Source organism: Asterias amurensis, chromosome 17, assembly GCF_032118995.1.
Source record: "Asterias amurensis chromosome 17, ASM3211899v1".
NCBI classification, from domain to species: domain Eukaryota; kingdom Metazoa; phylum Echinodermata; class Asteroidea; order Forcipulatida; family Asteriidae; genus Asterias; species Asterias amurensis.
In genome coordinates, this window is record NC_092664.1 from 12792468 (window position 1) to 12819557 (window position 27090).

General features: G+C 37.3%; 2 protein-coding genes and 1 long non-coding RNA gene across 4 annotated transcripts; 2 read left to right on the plus strand and 1 right to left on the minus strand.

Annotated features, from left to right (window-relative positions):
• Nucleotides 1-11018, plus strand: LOC139949796 (UDP-N-acetylglucosamine transporter TMEM241-like). Its single transcript, XM_071948340.1, has 10 exons — nt 1-126; nt 1790-1911; nt 2442-2523; nt 3174-3277; nt 4198-4249; nt 5205-5302; nt 6460-6530; nt 7937-8006; nt 8737-8898; nt 9717-11018. Exons 1-10 carry the CDS (start codon nt 58-60, stop codon nt 9850-9852), a joined length of 966 nt encoding a protein of 321 aa, XP_071804441.1. The 5' UTR covers nt 1-57; the 3' UTR covers nt 9853-11018.
• On the plus strand, nt 9760-23681 carry LOC139949795 (uncharacterized). Of its 2 annotated transcripts, none has more exons than XM_071948339.1 (6): nt 9760-9866; nt 14774-14940; nt 16673-17487; nt 17891-18064; nt 19173-19373; nt 21728-23681. In XM_071948339.1, exons 2-6 carry the CDS (start codon nt 14796-14798, stop codon nt 21872-21874), a joined length of 1482 nt encoding a protein of 493 aa, XP_071804440.1. In that variant the 5' UTR covers nt 9760-9866; nt 14774-14795; the 3' UTR covers nt 21875-23681. The 2 variants fall into 2 exon arrangements, with proteins under 2 accessions (XP_071804440.1, XP_071804439.1); XM_071948338.1 differs by lacking the exon at nt 9760-9866 and adding an exon at nt 12876-13229.
• Nucleotides 22436-26735, minus strand: LOC139949797 (uncharacterized). Its single transcript, XR_011787578.1, has 2 exons — nt 23675-26735; nt 22436-23637 (listed from the first exon to the last, which is right to left on the minus strand). It is a non-coding gene; the product is annotated as an uncharacterized lncRNA (long non-coding RNA).
• Nucleotides 26736-27090: the final 355 nt, after the last annotated feature.

Here is a 27090-nt window from a genome sequence, read left to right on the forward strand (position 1 = left end):
ACTGACTGAATGTCCACGTTTTTGTGACCAACACTTTGTGTTTTCCATGGAGTTTTCATGGCTTCTGGATGGACCCTGGTTGTCAGCTACTGTGTGCTTTTTGTAGCCACAAACCTCACGAACAAGGTAAATATTAAACAACGCGAATAAGGGCCATCTTGTTGTGAACGTGAAGTGTTGAAGTTTGCACTAAATAAATGAATGTCGAGATGAGATAGAACTAAACTTGGCATGCTGCTTGTGGGTTGGGTGGGTTTGGGTGAAAACTGGTATACCCAGTTACTGCATGCTGGGGTCGTTAGTATTTTAGGTGATCAGGGGACAATATGAATTTAATTGCTTATGATAATTCTACCTCTGTAAGGTTTAATGTTGTACTTATTTTGTAGGCAGCAGTTGTTTTGGTATGATAATCTTTCACTATCACCAGCAGTAACAGTAAACACTGTGCTTTTTTACAGTTAACCCTTAGCACGCTACGAGGCTGTACACACAGTATTCCCCTGGTGCTGAATTTCCTGTGTGGCGCTACTAAAATGCACATACATTTTTCCTCAAGACCTTTACTCTGTGAAGAAAGTGTTTTGGGCTAAATTGCAAAAATAAGTTTTATACTCAGTATTTTATTCCCCATCCAATGCAGTAAACATGATGTTTTTTGGATAAAGAATAACCGAGATACGCTTCTTTCATTACCACTAATCTATCCTGGCCGCCAAGCCTAGTTGCTGTCGATTTTTATCGGGGCCATCGTCCGATCCAGACCCATCGCTGCTGCCATCCGACCATCACCGTGTTCATGTACATCGTTATCGTTGACACATACACAGTACACGTACACAGTACACATACAGCATTCTCAACATATCAGAATCTCTCAAAAAAGCTCTTCAAAGTATGATTCTCCGGAGTCTGAGTCCTGAAAATTTTCCAGGAATGCCGCATGGACGTCCATTGTGTCCGCATTTTGTCTTAGCGTAAAGCTTTTTGATCGTAAATTGTGAGAAAATTTGGGACAAAAGATCGTTTTTTCAAGATGAAATATCGTTGCATACGTACAGCTAGATACATGCAGCTGGAGGAGGGTCAGGGCAGGGGTCAATAGTTTCCCAGAATTCCTCATCTATTTACTTGCAGTACTGCTGGCGGCTGGAGTCGCCGACAGCGCGCAGGGAATAAAGCTGCTCGGCGACTGTGGTCGCCGATAGCATGCAAAGGGTTAATGTAATTTTACATTTTATTTAGCTGTCCATGCACTTATCAGTTGCAATCACAAGGGAATGTTGTGAGTTTGAATTACTCGTACGAGTTCTAGTCCAAGAACTACTCCTACAGTCCTAGTCAGAACACAGGTGGTTTGTTCCGCTATCGTCTCGTTCGTAAGATAGCGGAACGAACCTCCTAAATTTCCACTATTATTATTATAGTCACTAGTCACAGTTCTAGGAGTATCCAAGAACTACCACTGTTCATTCCACTACCAAATCCAGCATCGATAGCAGAACGAACGGTCTCATAGATCAATAGCTGTAGTAGAAGTAGGAGTATTTCAACTCCTACTCCTAAAACTATGAGGTTCATTCCGCTATTGTCTTCAGAGACGATAGCAGAATGAACCCCATAGTTCTAGGAGTATTCGACTCCTACCTAGTCAAGCCCTATGTACCCTTGACGGCGGTCCCCTTATCCGCAAATGTGCCGGGAAACCATGGCCACAAGTTGCATCAAATGCCTTCTTACCAAAATGCAAATTCTGTAATTTAACAATTTTGTAATAAAATTATTTCAGTACGTCTTGTCAGTTCTGCACTTCACGTACCCAACATTATTTCAAGAATGGCAGACTGCGGTAGGTGCTGTTGTACTGTATGGATTGGCAAGTCAGGGCTACTACAAGATATCTTATGACAGGTTAGTTCTGAAGCAATCAATTAGTCAATCAGTAATTTGTGTTTGTAACATCTGTACATTTTGTGAATGATCAGCCTAAGTTTTTATTCATTTTTGGTTCAGCCCTACTACTCGGTCAAACGAGAATGTCAAAATTTTGAAAAAAGGAAAAAAGCGCCCAGTTACTGGGTCTAGTTTAACCCATAGACATCAATAATGTGTGTTAGCAATGTATGCTCGGTACTTTCCAATCTCTGTAAAAAATAAATCACAGGCATATTACTGGGGTGGAATTTGAACCCAGGACCTTTGTAATTCTAGAGAAGTGTCTTACAAACTAGACTGGCTCACCGAGATTGCCTAGTAGCTAGAGGCAGTTCGAACCTTATATTTTAGCAGCAGGGGGATAAAGGGTATTGGTGTTACATTCTAATTCTACTTCGGCATTGGTTTACTTGATTCACTTAAAAACAAAACTGCCTGAAATTTCACTCAGGCATTAGATTTTTGATCGTATTAATTTTGTTATTTTTTATTTTTCAATTTTATAGATCATCTGTATTGCCATGGTTACCTGCAATGATGTTCTTTGTTTTAAGCATTTATTCTGGGTCAAAGGCACTTTCCAAACTGGTAGGTACACCAAGGATCTGAAAAAAATTATAGGCTCAACATTTACTTGAACTTTTAAATAGTTCATTACAAAGGCATTGGACACTTTGTAATTACTCAAAATAATTTTTATAATAAAAACTTACTTGGTAACAAGCAATGGAGAGCTGATGATAGTATAAAACATTATGAGAAACGGCTTCCTCTGAAGTAACATAGTTTTCAAGAAGGAAGCAATTTTCTACTTGAATATTTGAATTCGTTTTCTAGACCTCAAAATTAGATTTTGAGGTCCCTAATTTTGAGGTCCCTAAATCAAGCATCTGAACGCACACAACTTTGTGTGACATTGGTGTTTTTTCTTCCATTGTTATCTCGCAACTTCGACAACAAATTGAGTTCAAAATTTAGGTATTTTGTGCGTAATTATGTTAAGATACACCAAGTGAGAAGAGTGGTCTTTGACAATTACCAATAGTGTCAAGTGTCTTTAACAGACGGTGGCTCCTTTAAAAAGATGCTTTAAAGAGCACATTCTGAAGTCCCCAATCTCATTTCTACTTTGTGTATCTTTGTTTGGCTGTCTGCTTGTAAAGAGGTAGTTTAGCCAGTCCCAACAATCTTGTTATAACGAGAGTCATCTGTATTTTGTTCTTTTCCTATGACCCCAGGCTGTGCCGGTATTTGTTGCAATCCAAAATATTGTCGAGATTCCTGCGTATTTAACAGATAACTTCTTGAAGAATCACTCAACAACGTTTAGTAACAAAGCCAGGTAATTATCCAAATGATGTTTAAAATAATGTGTTTTAATTTGTTACATAGCCATTCCAAGTGAGGAGTAAAACAAGTTGTATTGAGGGTGAAGGAGCTATAGTCTTTACTGAATGGTTTCTTTTGTTGATTGTTTTTGTCCCCGTTTTTATTTAATGTAAAACAAAACTAAAAGCCACTCTTGGTAAGAGGTTACAAGACGATAATATTTAAGATGAAAATAACTCGGGGAAGCTGAAGGTAGGAATTGATATTCCTCTTAAAACAGTCTAGATTGTAGGATGGGGGTAAGCGTGCACCAGCAAGGAGTTCCAAAGAGATGCAGCTTACGTTGTATAAAGCTGTTGGAATGGCTCCATGTAACAAACCTAGAGTTGGTAGACTATTAGAAGGTCCTTTGCTCACAGCTTTTATCTTCAGAGCAGTAGTGTAGCTAAGACTTTTTCCCAGAGGGAGGGGGGGGGGGCACTTGGCATAACTTGATGACTAAAGCCCGGTTCATACCTCCTGCGAATGCGAATGCGAAGCGAATTTGATGTGAATTTGACGTCACAACCCTCCTTTCGAAGTGATATTCGCAAATGAAGTAAGTTGAGCAGAAATGAACTGGCACTGCAAATTATTTGTTGCGAATTTGTGGCATCAACATTCGTATCGCATTCGCATTTGCAGGAAGTATGTACCAGGCTTAAGATCAGGGCCCAATTTCATAGTCCTGCTTAAGCAGAAAACATTGCTTAATGATTTTTTGCTTAGCAGGTTACCAGTCCCAGATGGCATATGTGAGTGACATGGTAACTTGGCTGGTAACCCAATTCTGGTCAGCATAAATTTGTTAGTACTTAGGTATTTTTTGAGCTTGAGCAGCCTTGGGAGTCCAGATTAAAAACTTCTTTTAATCTTTTGATTTGTATTGCACAGTTTGGTGACAGTGGTGGTGGCTGCAATATTGACTTGGATAACTGATCCACAGGTATGATTACATCGTTCATCAAATATTTTATTTTGTTGTTATATTTGGTATAATTTATTAAGATTATCACAATGTATCTGAACGGTCAAATTGCATGAAAATTTACAAGAAAAAAACCCCTCTAAGACTACATTAATGAAACAATAAATGTAAATTTGAAAATACCCAGTAAAAATGTAAAGGAACAAAAAAAAATGTTTTTGTTAGAAACACTGTGAGATACAGTTTTCTGAAGTAACTTAGTTTTTGAGAAAGAGGTAATTTCAGACTCAAATATTTAAGACACAGGCCTGAAGCCTTTTTTAGGAATCTGAAGGCACAACAATTTGTGCACAAAGGGTGTTTTTTCATTCATTGTTCTCTTCAACTTTGATGACCAATTGAGTCAAAATTTTCACAGATTTGTATTTTATGAACTATGTTTGGATACACAAAGTGAGAAAACTGGTCTTTGACAATTACCAAATGTTTCCAGTGCCTTTAAATAGTCGATGCTCAAAGTTCATTTTGTTTAGAATCCTTGACTTCAGAACTAGATTTAAAGCAATCGCACAACATCAGTAAACAGTATTGTCCAAAGGCCCACACTTCGAGTATCACAACTTATATATAAAATAACAAACCTGTGAAAATTTAGGTTCAATCGGTCATCGGAGTCGGTAGAATATAACGGGAAAACCCACCCTTGTTTCCGCACGTTTCACCATGTCATGACATTGTGTTTAAAATAAATCCGTTATTCTCGATATCGAGAATTTAAAAAATGTTTTAATGTTTTCTCAAAATGTAAAGCATTTCATGGAATAATATTTCAAGGGAAGTCTTTCACCATCATTATCTTCTGTAAATCCTGTAAGTTATTTGTAAATCTGTGAACTTTTATTTTTTGTTCTGTTCAGAAAGTGTCCAATGGCTTTAATAAATGGAACCATTTTGTTTTTATTTATTGATGCAGCGAGATGAAGAGGGACACTATTGGATGATGATTCACGTCTTATCTTCAAGTTTTTATTCTATATACTCAACTGTCCGAGGACCAGCCATCAACCTCAGGTCAGACAATTTCTTTTTATTAGATGTAAAGCCATTGGTCCTGGGTGTTGTGCAACGCAAGTAAAAGGAACCATGCAGTGCACTCATCGAACAGAGAAGGGGGTTCATCACGGTGTTCCAGGTTGGATTGGCAGCATATTGCGTCATATCACCTTGAAGACCATTACATTGTGCTATGGATCGTGACTTTTATTTTGGCTTACCATTTGCAAGTACTTAAAAAAGAATTTTCGTCTCAGTGAGACGTAAATAATTTGAGCATGTAAAAGTCTATTGGTTACCATAACTGGTTAATACGTTTTTACATGCTAAAACTGAGACAAAATTTTTGTTTTGTGACATTGTTTTACTCATGTATCAAAACCTACACCACCTCAGCAAGTAATATTTTCAGGGAAGCTTTCTACTATCATTATCTTCAAACTGTTTAAGTTTGGTGTAAATCTGTGTACATTGTGTTTTGTGTTAGAAAAAAAGTACCCAGCCATCGATTTCATCAAACTCTTCCTAACTTAAGATTAATCTTAGGACTTTTACAACGAGTCCCAACCCCGCACTGTAGCATGTAGACCTTAAGATTAATCCTAAGTTAGGACGAGTTACTCGTCCTAACTCGAGATAGGATTAATCCTAGCGTTTCGTGAAATCGGCTTCAGAACCTTTAAGCTTTTGCTTCTGTTTGTATCTGTGAAGTGCCTTAAAGACAGTGGACACTATTGGTAATTGTAAAAGACTAGCCTTCACAGTTGGTGTATCTCAACATGCATAAAATAACAAACCTGTGAAAATTTGAGCTCAATCGGTCATCGAACTTGCGTGATAATAATGAAAGAAAAAAAACACCCTTGTCACACGAAGTTGTGTGCATTTAGATGGTTGATTTCGAGACCTCAAGTTCTAAATCTGAGGTCTCGAAATCAAATTCGTGGAAAATTATCTCTTTCTCGAAAACTACTATGGCACTTCAGAGGGAGCTGTTTCTTACAATGTTTTATACCATCAACCTCTCCCCATTACTCGTCACCAAGAAAGGTTTTAGGCTAATAATTATTTTGAGTAACTACCTATAGTGTCCAATTACCAATAAGGCCCTCGCATGGGGGACTCTATCAATATGTCATTATAATTATTATTTATTACTTCTCTTGTTATTTCAGTGACGTGGAGAAGCTCTTGTATTGCTATTTCTTCAGTGTCATTGCTCTCTTTCCTGCAAGTGTCATTTTAGGTGAGAGAGTAAAGATTTTTGTGGCAATAATAAATCATAATATTAAAGGCAGTGGACACATTGGTAATTAATCAAAATAATTGTTAGCACAATAACTTACTTGGTAACAAGCAATGGAGAGCTGTTGATAGTCTAAAACTTTATGAGAAACGGCTCCCCTGAAGTAACATAGTTTTCGAGAAAGAAGTGATTTTCCACGAATTTGATTTTGAGACCTCACAATTAGATTTTGAGGTCCCAAAATCAAGCATCTGAAAGCACACAACTTCGTGTGACAAGTGTGTTTTTCTTCCATTATTATCTTGCAACTTCGATGACCAATTGAGTTCAAATTTTCACAGGTTAGTTATTTTGTGCATATGTTGAGATACACCAAGTGAGAAGACTGGTCTTTGACAATTACCAATAGTGTCCAGTGCCTTTAAAGACATGTAATGATCATATCCACCCTGATGGGTGTTCAAGGCACCTTTACAGATTTACAGACGCAACAAAATCAGTCCTTGAAAACCTGTGACGTAAGATTAGTTTTAAGAAGAGATTTGAATTTTGTGGTACAAAGACAAGATCTAGAGTTCCACATGCGTGGCGCAGCTGAAGAAAAAGACCTGTCGCCCAAGGAGTGATGAGTCTTGGGTTCATCATGTTCATTGAAGAGAAGCATGGAACTGATCTATCAAGAATTACAATTTTTGTCTTTTAAATCATCTGGCTGCAAAATATAAGATAGATTAGGGATGTTTTAATTTGTTACTGTATTTGTTTTAGATATCATAAAACTGTGGTTGCATTCCGTTGCATATAATACTATGAATAACAAAACTCAGGGGCTCCTCTCATCACCCAGTTAAGGAAACGTGATTCAATTACTCCAGCTTTGCAATCTCTCCATTGGCTTCCTATTCATTCTCGCATCATCTTCAAAATTCTCCTCCAAACATTTCAATGCATTCGTGGAATTGGACTAACTTACCTGAAAGATCTACTCACTCCATACACTCCTACTAGAAACCTCCGTTCTGCTAACAAAGACACCCTCGTTATCCCTAATGTTGCCACCAAAGCGTATGATCAACGTAGTTATCAGTTTGCTGCACCTCACTTATGGAACAATCTCCCTCTACACATCAAACAAGCCACCATGATCTCAAGTTTCAAGACTCTTCTCAAAACATTTCTGTTTAATTCATTGTATACATAATTATTCGTTTGTTCCTCTGAGCCCTTAGAGGTGTTAGACGCTATAGAAATGCAGTTGTTATTTGTTTTTAACAAAACAATTGCACACACAAATGTCCTCTATGAGGTTAAAAATTACCAGGGTTATAGGCTACATTTGTAAAGCTTTCATTTGATTATCTCATTGTTTTTAAAACCAATGTCACCCTTTCTTTTTATGTCATCAGGTGACCTTATGCTTGCAAGGGACTTCCCTCATTGGTATCTGATGGAATTTTACATCGGTTGTTTACTTAGGTAAGTACTAATCTCTTAAAGTTTTGGTTAAGAGCGGTTAAGAGCGCCAAACTCAAGCTCATGTGTTTCTGAACAGCAGAGTGGGGGTTGACCCTCCCTGTGTCCTTTCGTAAGATACTTTACCATATTTCCTTTGTCCTATATTCTTCAGATTGGTAATTTTTTAAAGATAATCTGACATGATTGTAAACACAAATTAATTGTCTTTATGTAAGGCCAAATAAATAAAAGATACCAAATGATCGTCCCCTCCCTCATCCTTTTTTGAGGCCGCATCCCTTTTTTTCCCTATTTTTTATTTTACTTTTTTTTTGTAAAAAAGACAAAATCTTTTCTGTGTATTTCCAGGTTAACTTAATAATCTTGTAAGACCTTTAATTACATAGTAAGTGGTGACTTTAAACTAAAGAAATGTTGGCCAGTTTGAATGAAAATGATTGGCGGCCACCTTTGAAAGAAATTTAGAAATAGAAAATTTAAAGGCCCTCATCCTCCTCTTTTTTGGAAAAACCCGGACGATTAACTAGTATTCTTTTTTACTTGGCCTAACTTGAAAAATAGTTTTTAAATCATTGAGATGATCAAATAAAAGCTTTTAAAATGTAGCCATTTACTCTGGTAATTATTAACCTCATAACTTCATTATTTCAAATCAGAGCGGGCATAGAAATCAATTTGGGGGGGGGTGTCAAATGAAAAAATAGTAAAGATGGTCTTTTCTTTTCCACAGTGGTGTTCTTGGTGCAGGGATGAATCTGACAGGTATCAGTGTGAGGCAGACACCAGACAAGTCACTGCTTACCAGACTAGCAGTAGCCAATGCCAAAACAGCCTTAGTGTTAGCATCCTTGGTTGTATTTGAGGGACAAGCAACTGGTGATATGGCTCTAAGGTAAGAGTAACCTCTTGACCCCAAGCAGATGCAGAGCGCCCCTCTGCACAATGCGTGTCTACCATTCCTGCCATTTTGGTGATCAGTTCCTTAAAACCTTTCTATTGCAATGTGGGAATGTCTCAGCCCAAGTCTTTGCAATCTGAGGTTGGAATACTATGGAAAGCCATGAATGCCAATCAAAAACAGATGGCCACAGTTTGTAGAAAGGTTACTCAAGTATACACAAATATGTTGAATTTGTGGGAAATGGAAACAAATCAGCAAATCATAGGAGATATTTCTATTCTATGAATATTTAAAGAAAATGTTGTCATAATTTTTTGTTAACGATTGTTTTGCTAACATTCAGCCGGCCATTCCAACCGGCTCACTTTGTTTATCAACAATGGAAAGGTCAATGTTTACATTTTCTTTGCCAAAATGGCAGACAGGATAGGCACGTATCGTTGTGCAAGGTGTCTTTAAAAAAGGAATTTGCATTGGGACTCAAGGATTGTTTGTCTTTGCTGTGAAAACAAACTCATTGTTGTATATTTATTTGTTTAACTTTGACACCTTACAGTTTTTAATAATGTCATGGCCAAAAACAACAAAAGGTACAAAAACCCATTAAAAGATCTGGTTACTTTTTATAACACAAAACACAATGTTCACAGATTGACATTAAACTTACACCGTTTGAAGACAATGACAGCAGAAAGCTTGTCTTAAAATAATACTAGCTGAGGTGCTGTAGTTTTTGAGAAAAGGGTAAAACAATGTCATGAAAATACGTTTTTACATGTGTAGTTTAAATAATTTTCTGTCTCTTTCAGTGTGTTCCTCGGAGTCAGTGCCTATTCTGTTTTCTCGGTAACCAAGACAACCAGAAATGCCACCAAATCAGACAAGGACAAAGTTGATCATCAAAATAAGGAGAAGAAGGAGGACAATAAACTTGAAAGTGTATGAACTCTGGAATGGACGTGAGAAAAAACTTGCCTTCTTTGTAATACAAATGCTTTTGCTTTGAAAGTAAATTTTTGAGTATTTTTCTTAGAGGCATTGGACACCTTTGGTAGTTGTCATAGACCAGTATTCTCACTTGGTGTATCTCATACTGTATATCCATAAAATAACAAATCTGTGAAAATTTGGAATCAATTGGTCATCGAAGCTGCAAGAGATTAATGAAAGAAAAATGTGCTTTCAGATGTTTTAAAAAAGCTTCAGGCCCTGTAGTCTTTAAATATTGAGTGATAATTTAACTCTTTCTCAAAGACTACGTTGCTTCAGAGGGAGCCGTTTCTCACAATGTTCTATACTGTCAACAGCTCTCCATTGCTGGTTACCAATTAAGTTTTTGTTTTAAATAATGCTAACAATTATTTTGAGTAATTATCAAATAAAGTGTCCAGTGCCTTTAAGTCTTGTTTAATAATAATAATAAGGTTTTACTTTTTTTTTACCCATACACCGATGTGAGTTAGCACTGTATACTCAGTACTTTCCCGAGTCCTGTGAAAGAATATCACAGGCATGTTACTTGGGTGGGATTCGAACCCACGAATCTGAGAACACAGTGCTAACACACATCGGTGTATGGGTAAAAAAACAAATTAATATTCTTTATCCCCGATGCAAATTTAACATGTCTTATTAAGGTTTACTTGAATTGCCTTTTTTGAAGGTTACAAAGTTCCAATGATTTTACTCTAATAGTCAGAAAAGAACAAAAATAAGAATGAACCTCATGTAAGGTTTGCAGTAGAACCGGTGGTTGACAACTCAACTTTTCGATCAGTATGCTCTGATCGTCTTCAGAAGAACGCTTGACTCTGTTGCTACAATCTTGGCCAAACTGCTTGGGCCACCCATTCCCAATGTTACATAAAACCACTCCATGTCCACTTCCCCCTGACAAGCAGCACTCTCTCCCCCGTCCCCCCACTAAATGTTGACAAGAACGCAGAAGACCGTGCAATCAGAACCAACATTGAAAGGGGGAAGGGGGTCCGACGAGATATGGCCGGGATTGTAGATGCTTCTAAAGCACTGCCTTGGTAGTTGGGTTTGGCTCGATGGTGTGCAAAGATGAGAACAAGAACATGATAAAGCTGGTTAGGGTAAAATAAAAAGTTTTTTTGTTTATTTTTCTTCATTTTACATGGTATACGTGAGGTGTTTTGGGTAGAGGTGAAGAAGGGTACAATCTTTGTTTAGGGTAAAAATATTTTGTTTAATATTATGTTTAAATTCTTAAAATTCAGAATCTCTTTCAGTATAAAAGGCAGGGTAAACTATAATAATAATAATAATGATAAAGGTATTTATATAGCGCCTTTAACACAGATCAAAGCGCTGAACAGTGAATAAAACAAGAACAAGCAAAGAAAGAAAGATAAACAAAACAGCAAAGGATTGAGCTATGAAAGTAAAGTTTACAAGATCATAAACTTTTAGAGTAATAACCAAAGGTAAAGACAATGTGACCTCTGACATCACTCGAAAACCATAACATGATTCGCACGTTTACCGCTGGGCAAAACCTTTGTGTTTTGGCAGCCAGCTAGAAAGTGTATGCACAGCATGACTTCCCATCTTTTTACCAAAGGAAACATGACGTATACAGTGTTTTGTCAACAGAGGGCGGTTTGAATGTTAACATAGGTCACATCGTCTATACCTGCCCTTTAAGGGGGAGGGAGAGAGAAATGGTCCACATGGTGTCGTAAACAAGGTGTTGTATTTCTGTTGACGCACAGAGTCTGTAAAACCTGTAAACATTTGGGCCCAGTTTCACAAAACCTGTAGGCACAAACAACTTGCTAAGCACACAAAAGTATTGCTTACTGAAACAGGTTACCAGGCAAAGTTACATAAAGTTTACTTTGTTGTGACTGCCCAACTCAGTTTTTGCTTAGCAAAGAAATTTGTCAAGTAGGATTTTCTGCTTACTACATGTAGCTTAATGGAATTGGGCCCTGTGAGGTCCAGGGTCTAGGTGAGACCCAGCAGGCCCTAGCTGAGACCCAGGCCCTAGTTGGGCAGCGTCAAGCTAGCACTGGATTCAGCACCGGATTCAGTGTTGCCCTTATTTTGGTTGTAACAGCCAGTCGGCTATTGTATGTTTTTAAAAAGGTTTTCAGATACAGTTTTAGGCCTGTTTGCTTCCTTGTTATACCGTCTTCAGGCCTAAAACTGTATCTGAAAACCTTTTTAAAAACATACAATAGCCGACTGGCTGTTACAACCAAAATAAGGGCAACACTAAATCCGGTGCTGAATCCGGTGCTAGCTTGACGCTGATCCCTAGTTGAGACCCAGGCCCTAGGTGAGACTCAAGCCCGCAAGCCATTTTCAGGTATTTTCACAGACATCAACTCTCAACCCTGGCTAAACTAGCTCATTTATTATAATCGGTTGCACATGGTCAATTAATATTAAACGTTTTGTACGTTTGTTAAATTATATGGAGATTAAACTCAATTTTTATTTTCATAATTATGCACTGGCTGGTGGTTTGTTTTCCCCCTAGTCCTGACTGTTTGTTTTTTGATCATACTAGGATAAAAATAGTAACTTTCTATGGTCAATTACTGCCAACAACTTGTGAAAGGTCACTAAAAAATTCAACTTGCCATTAACTGGCCTACAGGCTAGCAACTGGGAAACCCCCCCCCCCCCCCCCCCATGCCCCATATCCAGCACTATACCCCTATGATCCATTCCACCGGGGCTGTAACCAGGAAAATCCCATATAAATTAGGGGGTGGCAGCGAATATCAAAAAAAATTGGAAACTTAAAAGAATTGTTTTGAAAGTGAAGGCCCATTTCGAGCCATTTACTCCTCTTTGCTAACCATTGTTTTAAAATATTAAATGGGCTGTCTTTTTTTTTCTTTTTTATTTTCATGAATTTTTGTCGGGCCTGGTTCCACCTCCCTTCATAGGCAATTATAGGCAATCCCACACATCATTCACAGAGCTCTGGATCATACACCCTCTGATGTTACAGCTCTACAAATCTTACTTGGGTCATGACCACACTCACCCAACATAACAACTTACGAGTGCTGTCTACTACATTACAAATAGATATGTTTGTGCATTGTACAAAATAAACACTAATATTACAGGACTAATATCAGGGATGCAAATCTGTTGTGATTGGACGACGGTGTCTAGTTTGCCGGTGGCATTGTTATAATGAATGTCTATACACCCAGATGGTGGTACAGTTACTGCAAATTCTCATAACGGGATGTGTGCAAACTGCTGCCATCTCTTTTTACTGTGGACCTTTTTAGATGTAGACCTCTACAGCTTGTTGCGTGGATCATAAAAAGGTAAATAATTTAGGATAAAAATAGCATAGATGTTAAATTTGCATCGGGATAAATAATATTAATTTTGGTTTTCACCCTTACACCGATGTGTGTGAGTACTGTATACTCAGTACTTTCACATGTCCTGTGAACAAAATCACTTGTCTCATGGTTACTAGGGTGCTATGCCTGTGTGTTGTTTTCACAGGACTCGGGAAAGTACTGAGTATACAGTGCTAACACACATCGGTGTAAGGGTAAAAACAAAATTAATATAAAAATATCATTGTTTCATTTCAATCTGAAAGCTTATTGATTTTGAAGTTTACACTGTGCACCTGTACATTTGTGGGTGTTGTTTACTGTTATTTTTATTGGTTTATTAAAAAAATTCAAACACCGTTGCCAAAGGCTGAATTGTGTTTAAAATACAGAGTTTAAGAAAAAAAGGTTTTTAAACAGTAAATACCCCAAAAAACATTTAGAAATACAAAATGAAATTTAAAAATTGTACTAATGTGCTTCATAGAGAATCATGAACTGAACCAGAACAATTTTTCTGTGACCCATTTCCCTCTGAAATTAAGTCATGTTCGAGTAATTTCGTTCGTTTACTGTGTACAAACAAACAAAATCTGCTTATTTCGGTTGTTACAACTAACAATATTTGACAGCATATGTTTTCACCGTTTCCTCCCGACTCACACAATGGTTTGAACCCAATATTTTGCAGGTTTGTTATTTCATGTATTTTAACAAACATAAAATTAAAGCCATTATACACTTTCGGTAAACAGTATTGTCCAAGTCCCACACTTCGTGTATCACAACTTATATATAAAATAACAATCCTGTGGAAATTTAGGCTCAATCGGACATCGGAGTCGGGAGAAAATAACGGGAAAACCCACTCCTGTTTTCGCGCGTTTCGTCGTGTCATGACATGTGTTTATAACAACTCCGTAATTCTCGTTAACGAGAATTTATATTGTTTTACCGTTTTCTCAAAAAGTAAAGCATTTCATGGACTAATATTTCAAGAGAAGTCTTTCACCATTACCTTCTGTAAACCCTGTAAATTATTTGTAGATCTGTGAACTTTTTTTTTTTTTCTGTACCGAAAGGGTCCAATGGCTTTAACATCTATAATTATTATAGGCACTGGACACTATTAGTATTTACTGAAACATAATTGTTAGCATATAGAAAAAGAGATAATTTCTCACTAAAATATTAAAAGACTTCATTCATGCCTGAAGCCTTTTATTAGGCATTTGAAAGCGCACACTTTTTGTACAACAAGGTTGTTTTTGCTTTCCTTTTTCTCTTGCAACTTCAATGTCCAAGTGAGTCCGCATTTTTACAGATTCATTATGTTAGTGCACATGTTGGGATGAGCCCTACACCAAGTTAGAATACTGGTCTTTGACAATCACCAAACATGTCCAGTGCCTTTAATTTCCCAAGTTTGTTATTTTGATGAATTTTAAGAAGAAAAATTAACACAAAGGCCTATATCATGTATATTTTGCCAGTTTTTTATGTACCAATCTTCCCTAAAACAGAGAACAGAGAGCGACCACATTTATGGAAGATACCAAAGTGTCTTTACCTAATGGGGGAGGAGTCCTAGTGGAGAGCCAAGAGAATGGAGACTCATTGACCAAACACCAGCTAGAGAGAAACCCTGAGGACGGTGAACCTGCTATGGACAACCAGAAACTGAATACAGGTTGGTAATTGTCAAAGACCAGTGTTGTCACTTGGTGTATCCCAACATGAGCATAAAGTATAATCCTGTGGAAATTCGAGCTAAATTGGTCATCGAAGTTGCCACAAAACGATGAGAGAAAAAACACCCTTGTTGGACGAATTTGTGTGCTTTCAGATAGGAATAAAAGACTTCTGGCTATAGAAGTCTTTTATTATTTTAGTGAGAAATTACCTCTTTCTCAAAATCTATGCTACTTCAGAGGGAGCCGTTTCTCACAATGTTTTATACCATCAACAGCTCTCCAATGCTTGTTAAAGTCAGTTTTTAAGTCAATATTTGTTTTGAGTAATTACCAAAAGTGTACCTTCCCTTTGAAGATATCAATTATTGTCTATGTGTGTTGTCAACTACTGGTTCATCTCAGAACCCGAACATTGTTAAAAAAGGGCCCAATCTTACAGAGCTGCTTAAGCACAAAATAGTTCTTAACAATTTTCTGGGAAGCAGAAATTAGCAGCATAACGGTGACAAATTGTACATGTGAATCAGTAGTTAGGCTGGAAACCATATTCTGGTAAGCACAAATTTGTTATAGAGTTAAGCTACTTTTTGCGCTTTTAAAAGCAGCTCTATGAAATTGGGACTTGATGCTCAAAACCTCACCATGCAAGGTTTCAAAATTGACTTGTTTCATGAGTTGTGTTGTGTTGTCATTTGTTTTAGCATTTGAGAAAGAACCTGCAAGGGTCAAACTATAATTTTATTGTACTAAATAGGTCCTTTTTATGAGTAGTATGGACGCAAATTAATCTCGAACTCTGTGTTAGACTTCAACAACTTTGTTTTACAAATCTATGTTTTTATAGACTTCGATATAGATTAACTGAAGCTGTATTACCATGCATCTTGGGCCATTAGGGGCCTTCACAAACAAAATCGTGTTTGTAAAATTTTAGTATCATATATACAATCATTTTGGTTGGTAAGCAGTTTGCTTATTCCACTCTCTCACTTTATTTGTAAGTCCCAAATATTTATAGAAATTGGATGACTGCAATAGACGACAGCAAATGACTCGTACATTAAATGAATAATCTAAAACAGTTTTTTATTTCAAAGTAAACCCCCCCCAAAAAAAAAAAAAAAAAATATATATAAAAAAAAAAATTTATTAATCAACAAATCGATAAAACAAATTTACCCAAGTCTCAATTAGTCTCATTAGCACTAAGAGAGGTTCGCGGTTACTATGTCTCATTATACTATTATGCAACCATTGACTTACAGCTTTTATGCGACAAGGTTCACCATCTGTATTATATTGACTTTACAGTAGTCGATGCATAAACAGATGTCATTTCCTTTAGCATAACAATGAAATACAATCAAACCTCTTCAGACTAAAGAGTAAATAAAAGATTCACTAGGAATACATAAATATTGCTAACAATAATCGTTAATAGGTTTTGGTGAGGTTATAAACTGTGCATGGATTGCGTGTGTTGATAGCTGTGCATAATATTTTAGATAAGGCGCGGGTATCTACAATTTATTTACATAGAAACATATCAGGTGTTTGCATTAACAATTAAAGGGAGGGCAATCTTTGCTAATTGCTCAACAAATTAACTTATGTGATAAAGAGCACTGGGGAGAGATTAATGTTAGGAAACATTGTTAAAAACGACTCCATTTATTGTAGCTTTATAGAGAGTAAAACAAGTTTATGATGCTCCTTTCACAATCCCAGATATGGATGAAAATCATAACAGAGACGATCCATTGGATGTTGCAAAACAAGATGATTTAACACAATCAGTCAAGGCTGACGGCGGACAGGCCAAGACCAAGCAGATCACAAACCACGCAAGCAAACCACCAGAGACCAAATCATCACAGCTCCGAAATCGCACCAGGTCCGACCCAGCCCTACCCCTAGCACAGAAATTTGGATTTAAACGCCAGGTCAATCTAGAGGTAGCTGCCAACAATCATAAGCCTGAACCTGCTCAGGGTAAAACGACGAAGATCAGAAGATCTCTCAGTCAAAGCACAGCAAGCAGCGATGAAAACTCGGAAAGGGATTTGACAGAGGTGGCGTCCAGCAAAGGTGCGACTCCAATCAGTGATTTCAAAAGTAAAGAACAGTTGATCAACAACAAGGCTTCTGCAGCTTCCACTGCTCAGGGCTCCGCCGCAGCAAGGCAAGGGTTTGCCGAGTCGCATCATCTCTTTGGTTTATCTGGCCCTGCAAAGAAGACCCCACCACCGTCATCAGCAAATCGCTTGAAGACCCAGCAAGCGAATCACTCCGACTCAACACAACCTTATCCAGCGCCTCACCAATGCCCACAGCCCCCCTTATCAGCTGACAAGTACCTGACGCCCCTTCAACAGAAAGACAGACAGTTACGTGAATCGAACTCTCATATCTTGAAATTGCAAAAGGTTATACAAGAGCAGACTGAGCGGATTCAGCACTTTGAGGAAGAGAAGGAGAGAGACTTGGAAAAGTTACGGAACCAGAAAAATGAAGAAATTGAGCTTCTTCTCGATCAAATTAAGGTGAGTACGGTACCATATCGATCTTCTTCATCATCATCGAGGCTTTAGTTTATACGCCTGGGCCCAATTTCATTAAGCTCTTAAGCACAATAACCTGCTAAGCACAGGAATATTTTGCTCAGCAAAAACAGGTTACCAGTTAACATTCCATTGAGTTTACGTTGTTGTGACTGGTGCCTCACTCATTTTGTGCTTAGCAGAGAAGTTTGAGCAGTATTTTCTGCTTAACAGCTTTATGAAATTAGGCCTTTTGTCTTGGACCCTTGACCTACGGGCCTGCCCATCTCCATTTGATCTCTTTTATGTTTTTAATTATGTCATTAAATTTTGTTTTCATATATTTTTTTTACGGTAAAAAAAATCTCTTTGTTTCATTTAACGCAAACTATACTTTATGTAACAGTCATTGGAGCAGGATATTGTGCAGAGAGAACGCACAATAAATGAGAGACAAAAATTACTTGAAAGCGAGGAATGCACTTCGGCCTCTCTCAAGCAACAAATCGAAGACATGAAGAAAGAATTGGAGGATAAAGAAGCGGTTCATCAACAGAGATACCTGGATATGTATCAGAAGGTGGGAACGAAATTCCGTTCAATCTTACTTTCATTTCAATTATAAACTCCAACCACTGGAGTGCGTTTTGGCAACCCCAACCAGAAACATTGGTCATCGGTTGAGCGTTTTCGCGTGGTCGGTTGAGCGCAGTGACGATGCTGTTCAAACCAACCGGTAACCGACTTTTTGAGTTGGTTGGGCTTTGGTTAGGGGTCAAAACACACTCCAGGTCTTTTTTCAGGAGAACCAATTAGAGCAGTGACTGACTAAATTGGTCATGAAAGTTGCATGAGAGGAATGAAAGAGAAAAAAAACCTTTGTTGCACAACTTTGTGTGCTTTTAAGATGCATAATAAAAGGCTTCCGGCCTTGTCTTAAATGACCTCTTACTTCAGAGGCAGTCATTTCTCAGAATGTTTTATACTATCAACAGCTCTATGTTGCTTGTTACCAAGTGTGTTTTTATGCTAACAATTATTTTGAGTAATTACCAATAGTATCCAGTGCCTATTAGACAAAGATGCACCATGCCACATATAGTACAGCCAAAGGCAGTGACATTGATCTACAGGCAGCTGCTCTTTCCCCACGATGTAAAAATGCCAACAAACACAATTAGACAAAAACAAACTGATCATTGGCGCCGTCTATGTTTTCTGTTGAAAGTATTTTTTTTTTAGAGGAATAAACGTATACAGCAATTACTGTACGCCTACATTTTCAGTCTGAAACTGTTCATACAGTGCAAGGTTTACAGTCCCTCACTCTCTAACAAACCAAGTTTTTAGGGGGGACTCCTTTTTTGCCCAATCCCCCCATGAGATCGAAAAATTCACAAATAAATGGCGAGCAAAAAGTCACCCATCCCCCCCCCCTTTAAAATAGAATTTAAACTGCCTCTAGCTACCGGGCAATCTCAGTGGTCTTGCTCTAGAATTACAAAGGTCGAGGGTTCGAATCCCACCTGAGAAATATGCCTGTGATACAATGTATGTTCACAGAGCTTTGGAAAGTACTAAATATACAGTGCTGGCACACATTGGTGTATGGCTAAAACCCAAATTAATATTCTTTATCTCCTATGCAAATGTCCATATGTTAATTGTTTTCCTGGTACCCATTTCAGGGGCGTGAAGCCCAGCTGATCGACCAAGAGGAAGATCTGATGTGTTCAGCCATTGCTACTGCTCCGAATAAAGATGCTCCAACTCGCCATCTGGTTAGGAGTCTTGAGAAGAAAGAACAAGAATTGGAGAAACTCAGACAGACGTTCCGTGAGGATGTCTACCACAGGAGTCCTCTGCTGGATACAGACTCTGCTGCTCAGGTAATTTTTATTTTAATTTTATGCAAGTTGCCAGACACACAAGGCCTGAAGGTCACTTCAAGGTGTGAGCTACATCCATAGGTCAATGCCACCTACTCCTAGGACTGAAATAGGGTAACCCCTTTTACAGTCCATACAGATGTAGGCTTTGATATCATCCATCAGAAGCCTGGCTGGTAGAAAAGCACTACCTCCCAAATTTTACGTGGTGTCAAGTGTCATGACCGAGACTCGGACCCACACTCTGCTGATCAAACACCAGAGCTTGAATCCAGTGCTCTTAACCGCTCAGCCATGCCGTTCCGCAAATGGGGAAACGGGTGAATATAGGACCTGGGATCAACATTCAGATTCATCATAAGATGAGGTATTATGGGGTTTGATACATTGCATGGTGAGGTATCAATGTATATTTAGTTCACTGTAACACCAGGGCTCAATTTCATAGAGCTGCTAAGCACGAAAATTTGCTTAGCATGAAATTTCTTCTGTAATAAAAACATTTCTTCTGTAATAAAAACAGAGTCATAAGATGAGGTATTATGGGGTTTGATACATTGCATGGTGAGGTATCAATGTATATTTAGTTCACTGTAACACCAGGGCTCAATTTCATAGAGCTGCTAAGCACGAAAATTTGTTTAGCATGAAATTTCTTCTGTAATAAAAACATTTCTTCTGTAATAAAAACAGAGTCATAAGATGAGGTATTATGGGGTTTGATACATTGCATGGTGAGGTATCAATGTATATTTAGTTCACTGTAACACCAGGGCTCAATTTCATAGAGCTGCTAAGCACGAAAATTTGCTTAGCATGAAATTTCTTCTGTAATAAAAACAGAGTTACAAACCAAATTTCCATTTGCTGCATATTGCTTGTTACTGGTATTCAGCTGTTGTTTGGTTATCCTGATAATTACATGGAAATTTGGTTGGTAATCATGTTTTTATCAAAAAAGAAATTTCATGCTAAGCAAATTGTTGTGCTCAGCAGCTTTATGAAATTGGGCCCTGGTGTGTACTATCTATCTAGATTTGTTCTTCTGAGAACCTGTCTTGCTACTGTATTCTACAACCTTCATTCATTTATGCTTATGAATATGTCTAATAAGTGATGAGCCTCATCACTGTAGCTCTCAACCCCGGGAAAACTTGTAAACAATGGTGCTTGCTATGTGAACCAGAATGTTAACTCCTATCTTCCGCCATAAGTTTTGTGGGTTCTTTTACATGCACTGCAAATCCTTATACACGAGGCCTACGGCTTAATGTCACATCTGAAGGACATAGCAATGACGGTAAAGCATTGTTTAAAGGCTGCGGCATTCAAGTTCAACATCACAGAAACCCTCTGAAATTTGAGAAATGACTTATGCATGAACTGTTTTTCACAGATTCAAATGTTTTGTTTGTAATTCATTTTAAGAGTGTTAGAAAACGATGCATTCCCTTTAAACAAATTTGAGAAATGCCTGTGGCTACATACCACAAACAAAAGACCATCTGGACGTGTCCTAAACAATGATACAAATCTCCTCTGATCAAATGTTACATTATATTGATCCATTCAAGCTCATGGCAGCTCGGGAAATATTGAGTATACAGTGCTAATTAACACACATAGGTGTATATGGGTAAAACCAAAACAAGTTAATCTTTTAGGTTATTCAACAAGATTTTTGATTTAATCCATTCACTGCTGTGTTTTTAGGCATATTACTTGTACTTTGGTGGGATTCGAACCAACGACCTTTGCCATTCAATAGAGTTATTGAATATGTCCACTAGACCACCGAGCTTGCTGGCTATGGACTCTGCAAGCCCTGCGCGTATTCTAACTTTTAGGACCATTGTGGTCCCAACTTTAAGGAATTTTATGTGGTCCCAACCTTAAGGAATTTTATGTGGGAGAGATTTTGCTTGGTAAAATATTTTAGTTTTACTGTAGTTGATGACCATGGAAATTATATGGGTTTTCAATAATTGGTCAACCTTCCTGATCTTGTCCGATTGTTGTTGTGAAGAGAATGATGTATTTGTTGTTATTGTTTACTTTTCGTGCTGATCCAAATATTGATGCATGTGATAATGATTATGATATCGACATTGGCAACATGCAGGAGATGAAAATATTTGATAATGATGCGGTATTGATGTTTATATAATCATTATGTTGAAAGCAAAAATGTGTACAATCGATGAATTACTTACGTTGGCATTGATATTGGTGCAGGTGTCGATGGTATCAATTATTAATATTGACATTTAATAGGAAGAGATATTGAAGAGTGCTGTGTAATGATGATATCAATTATTGATGATATCAATTATTGATATTGATATTTCTTGCAGGTGGAGATCTTGAAGAGCGCTGTGTACTATTACCTGACAGACAAGCAGTCAGATATCAATCTGAGTGTCATGTTATCAATGCTGAGTTACAGTCCAACACAGAAGACGAATATTATCAGCCATCTCAAGAAGAAGAAACCTAAGTAGCAGGACTTCACATCTGTCTTAAAGACACTGGACACTATTGGTAATTGTCAAAGACCACTCTTCTCACTTGTTGTATCCAAACATACAGCCAGTGAAAATTTGGGCTCAATTGGTTATTGAAGAAACTGACGAAAGAAAAAACACTCTTGTTGTACAAATTAGTGTGCTTTCAGATGGGAATAAAAGTCTTTTATTATTTTAGTGAGAAACTCCTCTTTCTCAAAAACTAGAGAGACGTTTCTCACAATGTTTTATACTATCAACAACTCGCCTTTGGTCGTTAACAAGTAAATTCTTATGCTAATATACATTTTGAGTAATTATCAAACGTGTGCAGTTCCTTTAAAATGCAGTGAAAACCTTAGGTACCGGTATTATATTATTTGTTTGCGGTAACGCCATTTGTATATCTACTTGCCAAGTAGATTTTGGTAATGCTTTATAATCTACTACAGTGAAGTAGATTTTACAGAATTCGGGAGACTTATGAGTTCTGAAAAGAGCTGTCCTGCTTTTTAACTACTACCGGGGTAGAAGGTAGGGAAATCAGATGGGACTACATGTACTACTGAAGCTTTGGTGGTTCAAGTGGACTTCTTGTTCTAAACTTCACTATCACGGAGTGAGTTCCTTATTGGTCTCAAAGTTTTGACTAGCTTGCTCTAGTCATCGTCTGTCCGATGAAGTTAATATATGTCTCAGCCGATTTTCTACCTCCGCCAAGGTAGTATTTTTCAGAAATGAGAGGTCTCCTGAATTCTAAATCTTTATTCTCCAGTAATAGAATATAAAGCAAGATAGTTCTTTAAAGAGACCAAATATACCTGGCGAGTAGACACAAACTGGTACCGTAAACCATTCAAACCTCACCAATGCCCATAAACCTATAGGCCTACAGCTGCATGTTATCTGAGGCATTGCATCGCGAGGTATCAATGTATATTCGATTTTTATAATCTGCTTCACTGTGTGTTTGTGTTCTTTGGGAACTATAGGTCTTGCTTATGGAATTTCAGAGACTTTTTCTCTGCAAGAACTGTCCAGGGCCCAATTTCATAGAGCTGCTAAGCACAAAAATTTGCTTAGCATGAAATGTCTTCCTTGATATAAACAGGTTTAACAACCAAATTTTCATGTGATTTTCAGGATAAGCAAAAAAAAGCTGAATACCAGTAACAAGCACTGTGCAACAAATGGAAATTTGGCCGGTAATCCTTTTTATCTGTGAAGAAATTTCATGCTTAGCAAATTGTTGTGCTTAGCAGCTCTATGAAATTGGGCCCTGCTTACACTTGGGGATGAAGGTAATAGGGTTTGACTTTTACTTTCGCCGAGTCAATCGAGGGGACTTTGGTAAGATGTACTGCAGCTGATGATCATGTATAAGATATTCACTTCAAATGAAACATTTCACTTCAAATGATTTTGTTTCTAAAATTTTCCCCTTGTTTTATGTCATAACTATATACGTAAAGGAATGCGTCTGTTGGATAGTGATTTGGTTCGCCTTTGGGCAATCCCTAGGTTTCTGTTTGTTTTTTTTTTTTTTTATAAGTCTCTAATTGTTTTCCTGATGTTTTTAAATCATACATTTCTTTTTATGTATCCTGTCAGACATGTATGTTTTTCTCATCAATTAGAGCATTAAAAGGCATGGACATTGTTGGTTATACTCAAAATAATGGTTAGCCTAAAAACTTACTTGGTAACGGGCAATGGAGAGCTGCTGATAAAGTATAACACATTGTGGGAAACGTCTCTCTCTCTCTACTCTGAAGGCATACTAAAGGCATATATTACCTGTAAACAACGAGGGTTAAAGACATTGGACACTATTGGTAGTTGATAAAGACAAAGACTTCTCACTTGGTGTATCCTTACATATGCATAAAATAACAAACCTGTGAAAATTTGAGCTTGATTGGTCGTCAAAGTTGCGAGAGAATAGTTAAAGAAAGAACACCCTTGTTGAACAAGTTGTGTACTTTCAAGGATGCTTGATTTCGAGACCTCAGAATCAGATTTCGAGGTCTCGAAATCAAATTCAAATATTTTAGAGAGAAATTACTTCTCTCTCAACAACTGCGTTACTTCAGAGGGAGCCGTTTCTCACAATAATAATTGTATACAATCAACAGCTCCACTGCTCGTTACCAAGTAAGGTTTTATGATGGTAATTATTTTTGAGCAACTACCAATAGTGTCCATTGCCTTTAAAGGGAAGGTAACGTTTGGTGATTACTCAAAACAAATATTAACATAAAAACTGACTTGGTAACATTGGAGAGCTGTTGATAATATAAAACATTGTGGGAAACGACTCCCTCTCACTAAAATAATAATACTAAAATAATAAAAGACTTCTAGCTAGAACTAGCTAGAAGTGTGTTTTTCTTTCATCATTTTGTCGCAACTTCGATGACCAATTGAGTCCAAATTTCCACAGGCTTGTTATTTTATGGTTATGATGGGATACACACCAAGTGAGAAGACTGGTCTTTGACAATTACCAAACCTGTACCCTCCCTTTAAATTGTACTTATAATCTTATACATGCAGTTGATGTACAAATTACATAATGCATTCGGAACAGATACTATGTGAAGGCCAAATTGGCTTCCACGATGTGGTTATTGTTCATTATTGCGATTATTGGCAACAGCTCGTATTGATTTTATATCTAGTTAGAATGCAGTATGCAAAATTTCCCATCATTTGGTAGTCAAATACATAATAGTGCTGTTCCAGAAATTGTAGTTTTTGATTATCTGCCGCGTGTAAAAAGAGACCATGTCCGGATAAACGGGGCCCAATTTCATAGAGCTGTTCCAAGCACAAAATGTGCTTCAGCACGAAAATATCTTCCGTATTATTTTTACACATGTTACTGGCCAAAATTCCATACATTGCTTGTGACTGGTATTTAGCTGTTGTTTACTTAGCATAACAATTGAGTAAAGTCTTGGCCGGTAATCTGATTTCACTTTGTTTTAGCTTAAGCTCTATAAAATTGGGCCCTGACATAATTGGTAATAGCATAGTGGATAGGCTAGGTAGAACATTTCAGTAATGTTTGTTCAGATGTTAATCGCATTGTCACTGAAGCTTTGAGATGGAGACATTAAAAATATAATTATAATTTTGACTTGGTACAAGTTAGTCATAATTATGAGATGTATCTATAAAAAAAATATATAAAAAAACATTGCATTAATTGGCCAAATTAAACGCATTTCAACAATTGGAAAACTGTGATTTATAAACTCTTGTAAATTGTTATTATTTTAATGGAAGTCATAATTGGCTTGAAACGTAGTCTGAACTAAAATGGTAATGAGTACAGACTGGATGCAGGACTTAAAATAACCGGTGAGTTCACAAAGACTAGAAAAAAGAATTGTCTATATAGTTTCTGAATCAAAAAAATATTGTTAATATATATCTACTTTTATTCTGAGACTTGTATAAGTCAGTTATAAAGTAATTAGTACCCAAATAGCACAAAACTCTTTACAGAAAACATGCTCACTATGGCAATGCAATTCAACGTTAAGTATTCTTCAAACAAGAGGCCCGCACAAATTGACTCATGTGCAGTTTTGTTTTATTAGCAATTTTTATTTTAAAGGCAGATGGACACTATTGGTAATTACTCAAAATAATTATCAGCAAAAAAACCTCACTCGGTAATGAGTAATGGGGAGAGGTTGGTAGTATAAAACATTGTGAGAAACGGCTCCCTCTGAAGAAGTGACGTAGTTTTAGAGAAAGAAGTAACTTTCCACGAATTTGATTTCGAGACCTCAAGTTTAGAATTTGAGGTCTCGAAATCAAGCAGAAGAAAGCACACAAGGGTGTTCGTGTGACAAGGGTGTTTTTTCTTTCATAGTTATCTCGCAACTTCGACGACCAATCAAGCTCAAATTTTCACAGGTTTTTTGTGCATAATATGTGGTCTTTGACAATTACCAACAGTGTTTCAATTATCAAGACTGCTGGCTACTATAATGATCATTAAAGAGAGATGACACTGCACTAACATTGCCTTTTTGAACAGGTGGTGGCTTTGAAAAGCCAATGTGTCAGGAAATTCTGCCCCTTCCCCACAATTTCTGTCCCACTCTCAATAAACTTATACATATATTCCAACAGAGGGCGCTATAGGTTATCGGTTGATGGTGTCGTTCATCTTTCTGTTGAATCATTCGTTACTCCCACCTACCCTGCCCCTAAAAAAGATTTGGTCAAGGAAACTATCGGCCTCATCAAAATCGACAACAGAAAAAGGGAAAAGGAGCTCAATATCTTTCGTTAACCATTGTCCTCTAGAGATCAGTCATTTTTCATGGCTAACTTTTTACTTTGTTGGAACAACTGGTTTTTCTTGTGAAAGTGTCTGATTAAACATCATCCAACAAAAAGTTGGTTTTGTTTTAGAATTATTGATAGCAAGTTAACATGTAAAACATTGAATAATGTGATTTCAGGACATAACCTTAATACCTTTATATTTTGATCGAATGGAAGTAGGCCAGCTGTTTGTGACCGCTCTGCGACATTTTTTTGGTATAACAAAGCCATTCACGGTTGCTATGGCCCCACGTCCAAGGGTTTCTCACAATCTCATGATTGAAGATTCTTTTTATTTAGCGTAACGCAATTGAGACGTTGCCAATTCTATCAAAGACAAAATAAAATTGATGCCAAAAGAATCAATTTGAGTTTTTTTTGTGATCGATCACTTTCATGCCCGAAGATTCCCTTCGGATTCCCTTCGGATTCCATGCGGTCAATCACCTTATAACAACATGTCAGAATAGCTTACCTGAAGAGTTTACTACGTGAATTATAATGAATTAGTTTTTCCCTCGTCGTTTTTGTACGTCTGGATAAGATGAATCTGATTTATTAAAAAGTTTCAGAACTTTGGTCAGAATTACCTTCAGCTTATGACGTATATTTATTGGTTTGACAATTCAAGTAGGCCCTATTATGCTGATTAATGCGCAGTTCGCAATTTTGTTTTTGTAAAAATGAATAATGCGCGCTGGAACGGGTTTTTCTGCGCAACACTAGCTGACACGGAGAGATCAAATTAAAAATCTGGTTCCAAACTTTGGTACAAACTTTAATCCAGATGCTTGAGCAGTGTCTGACCACTGACTAACGTATAATTGCAAGGGTCGTGGGTTCGAATCTCACCCGAGTATAACATG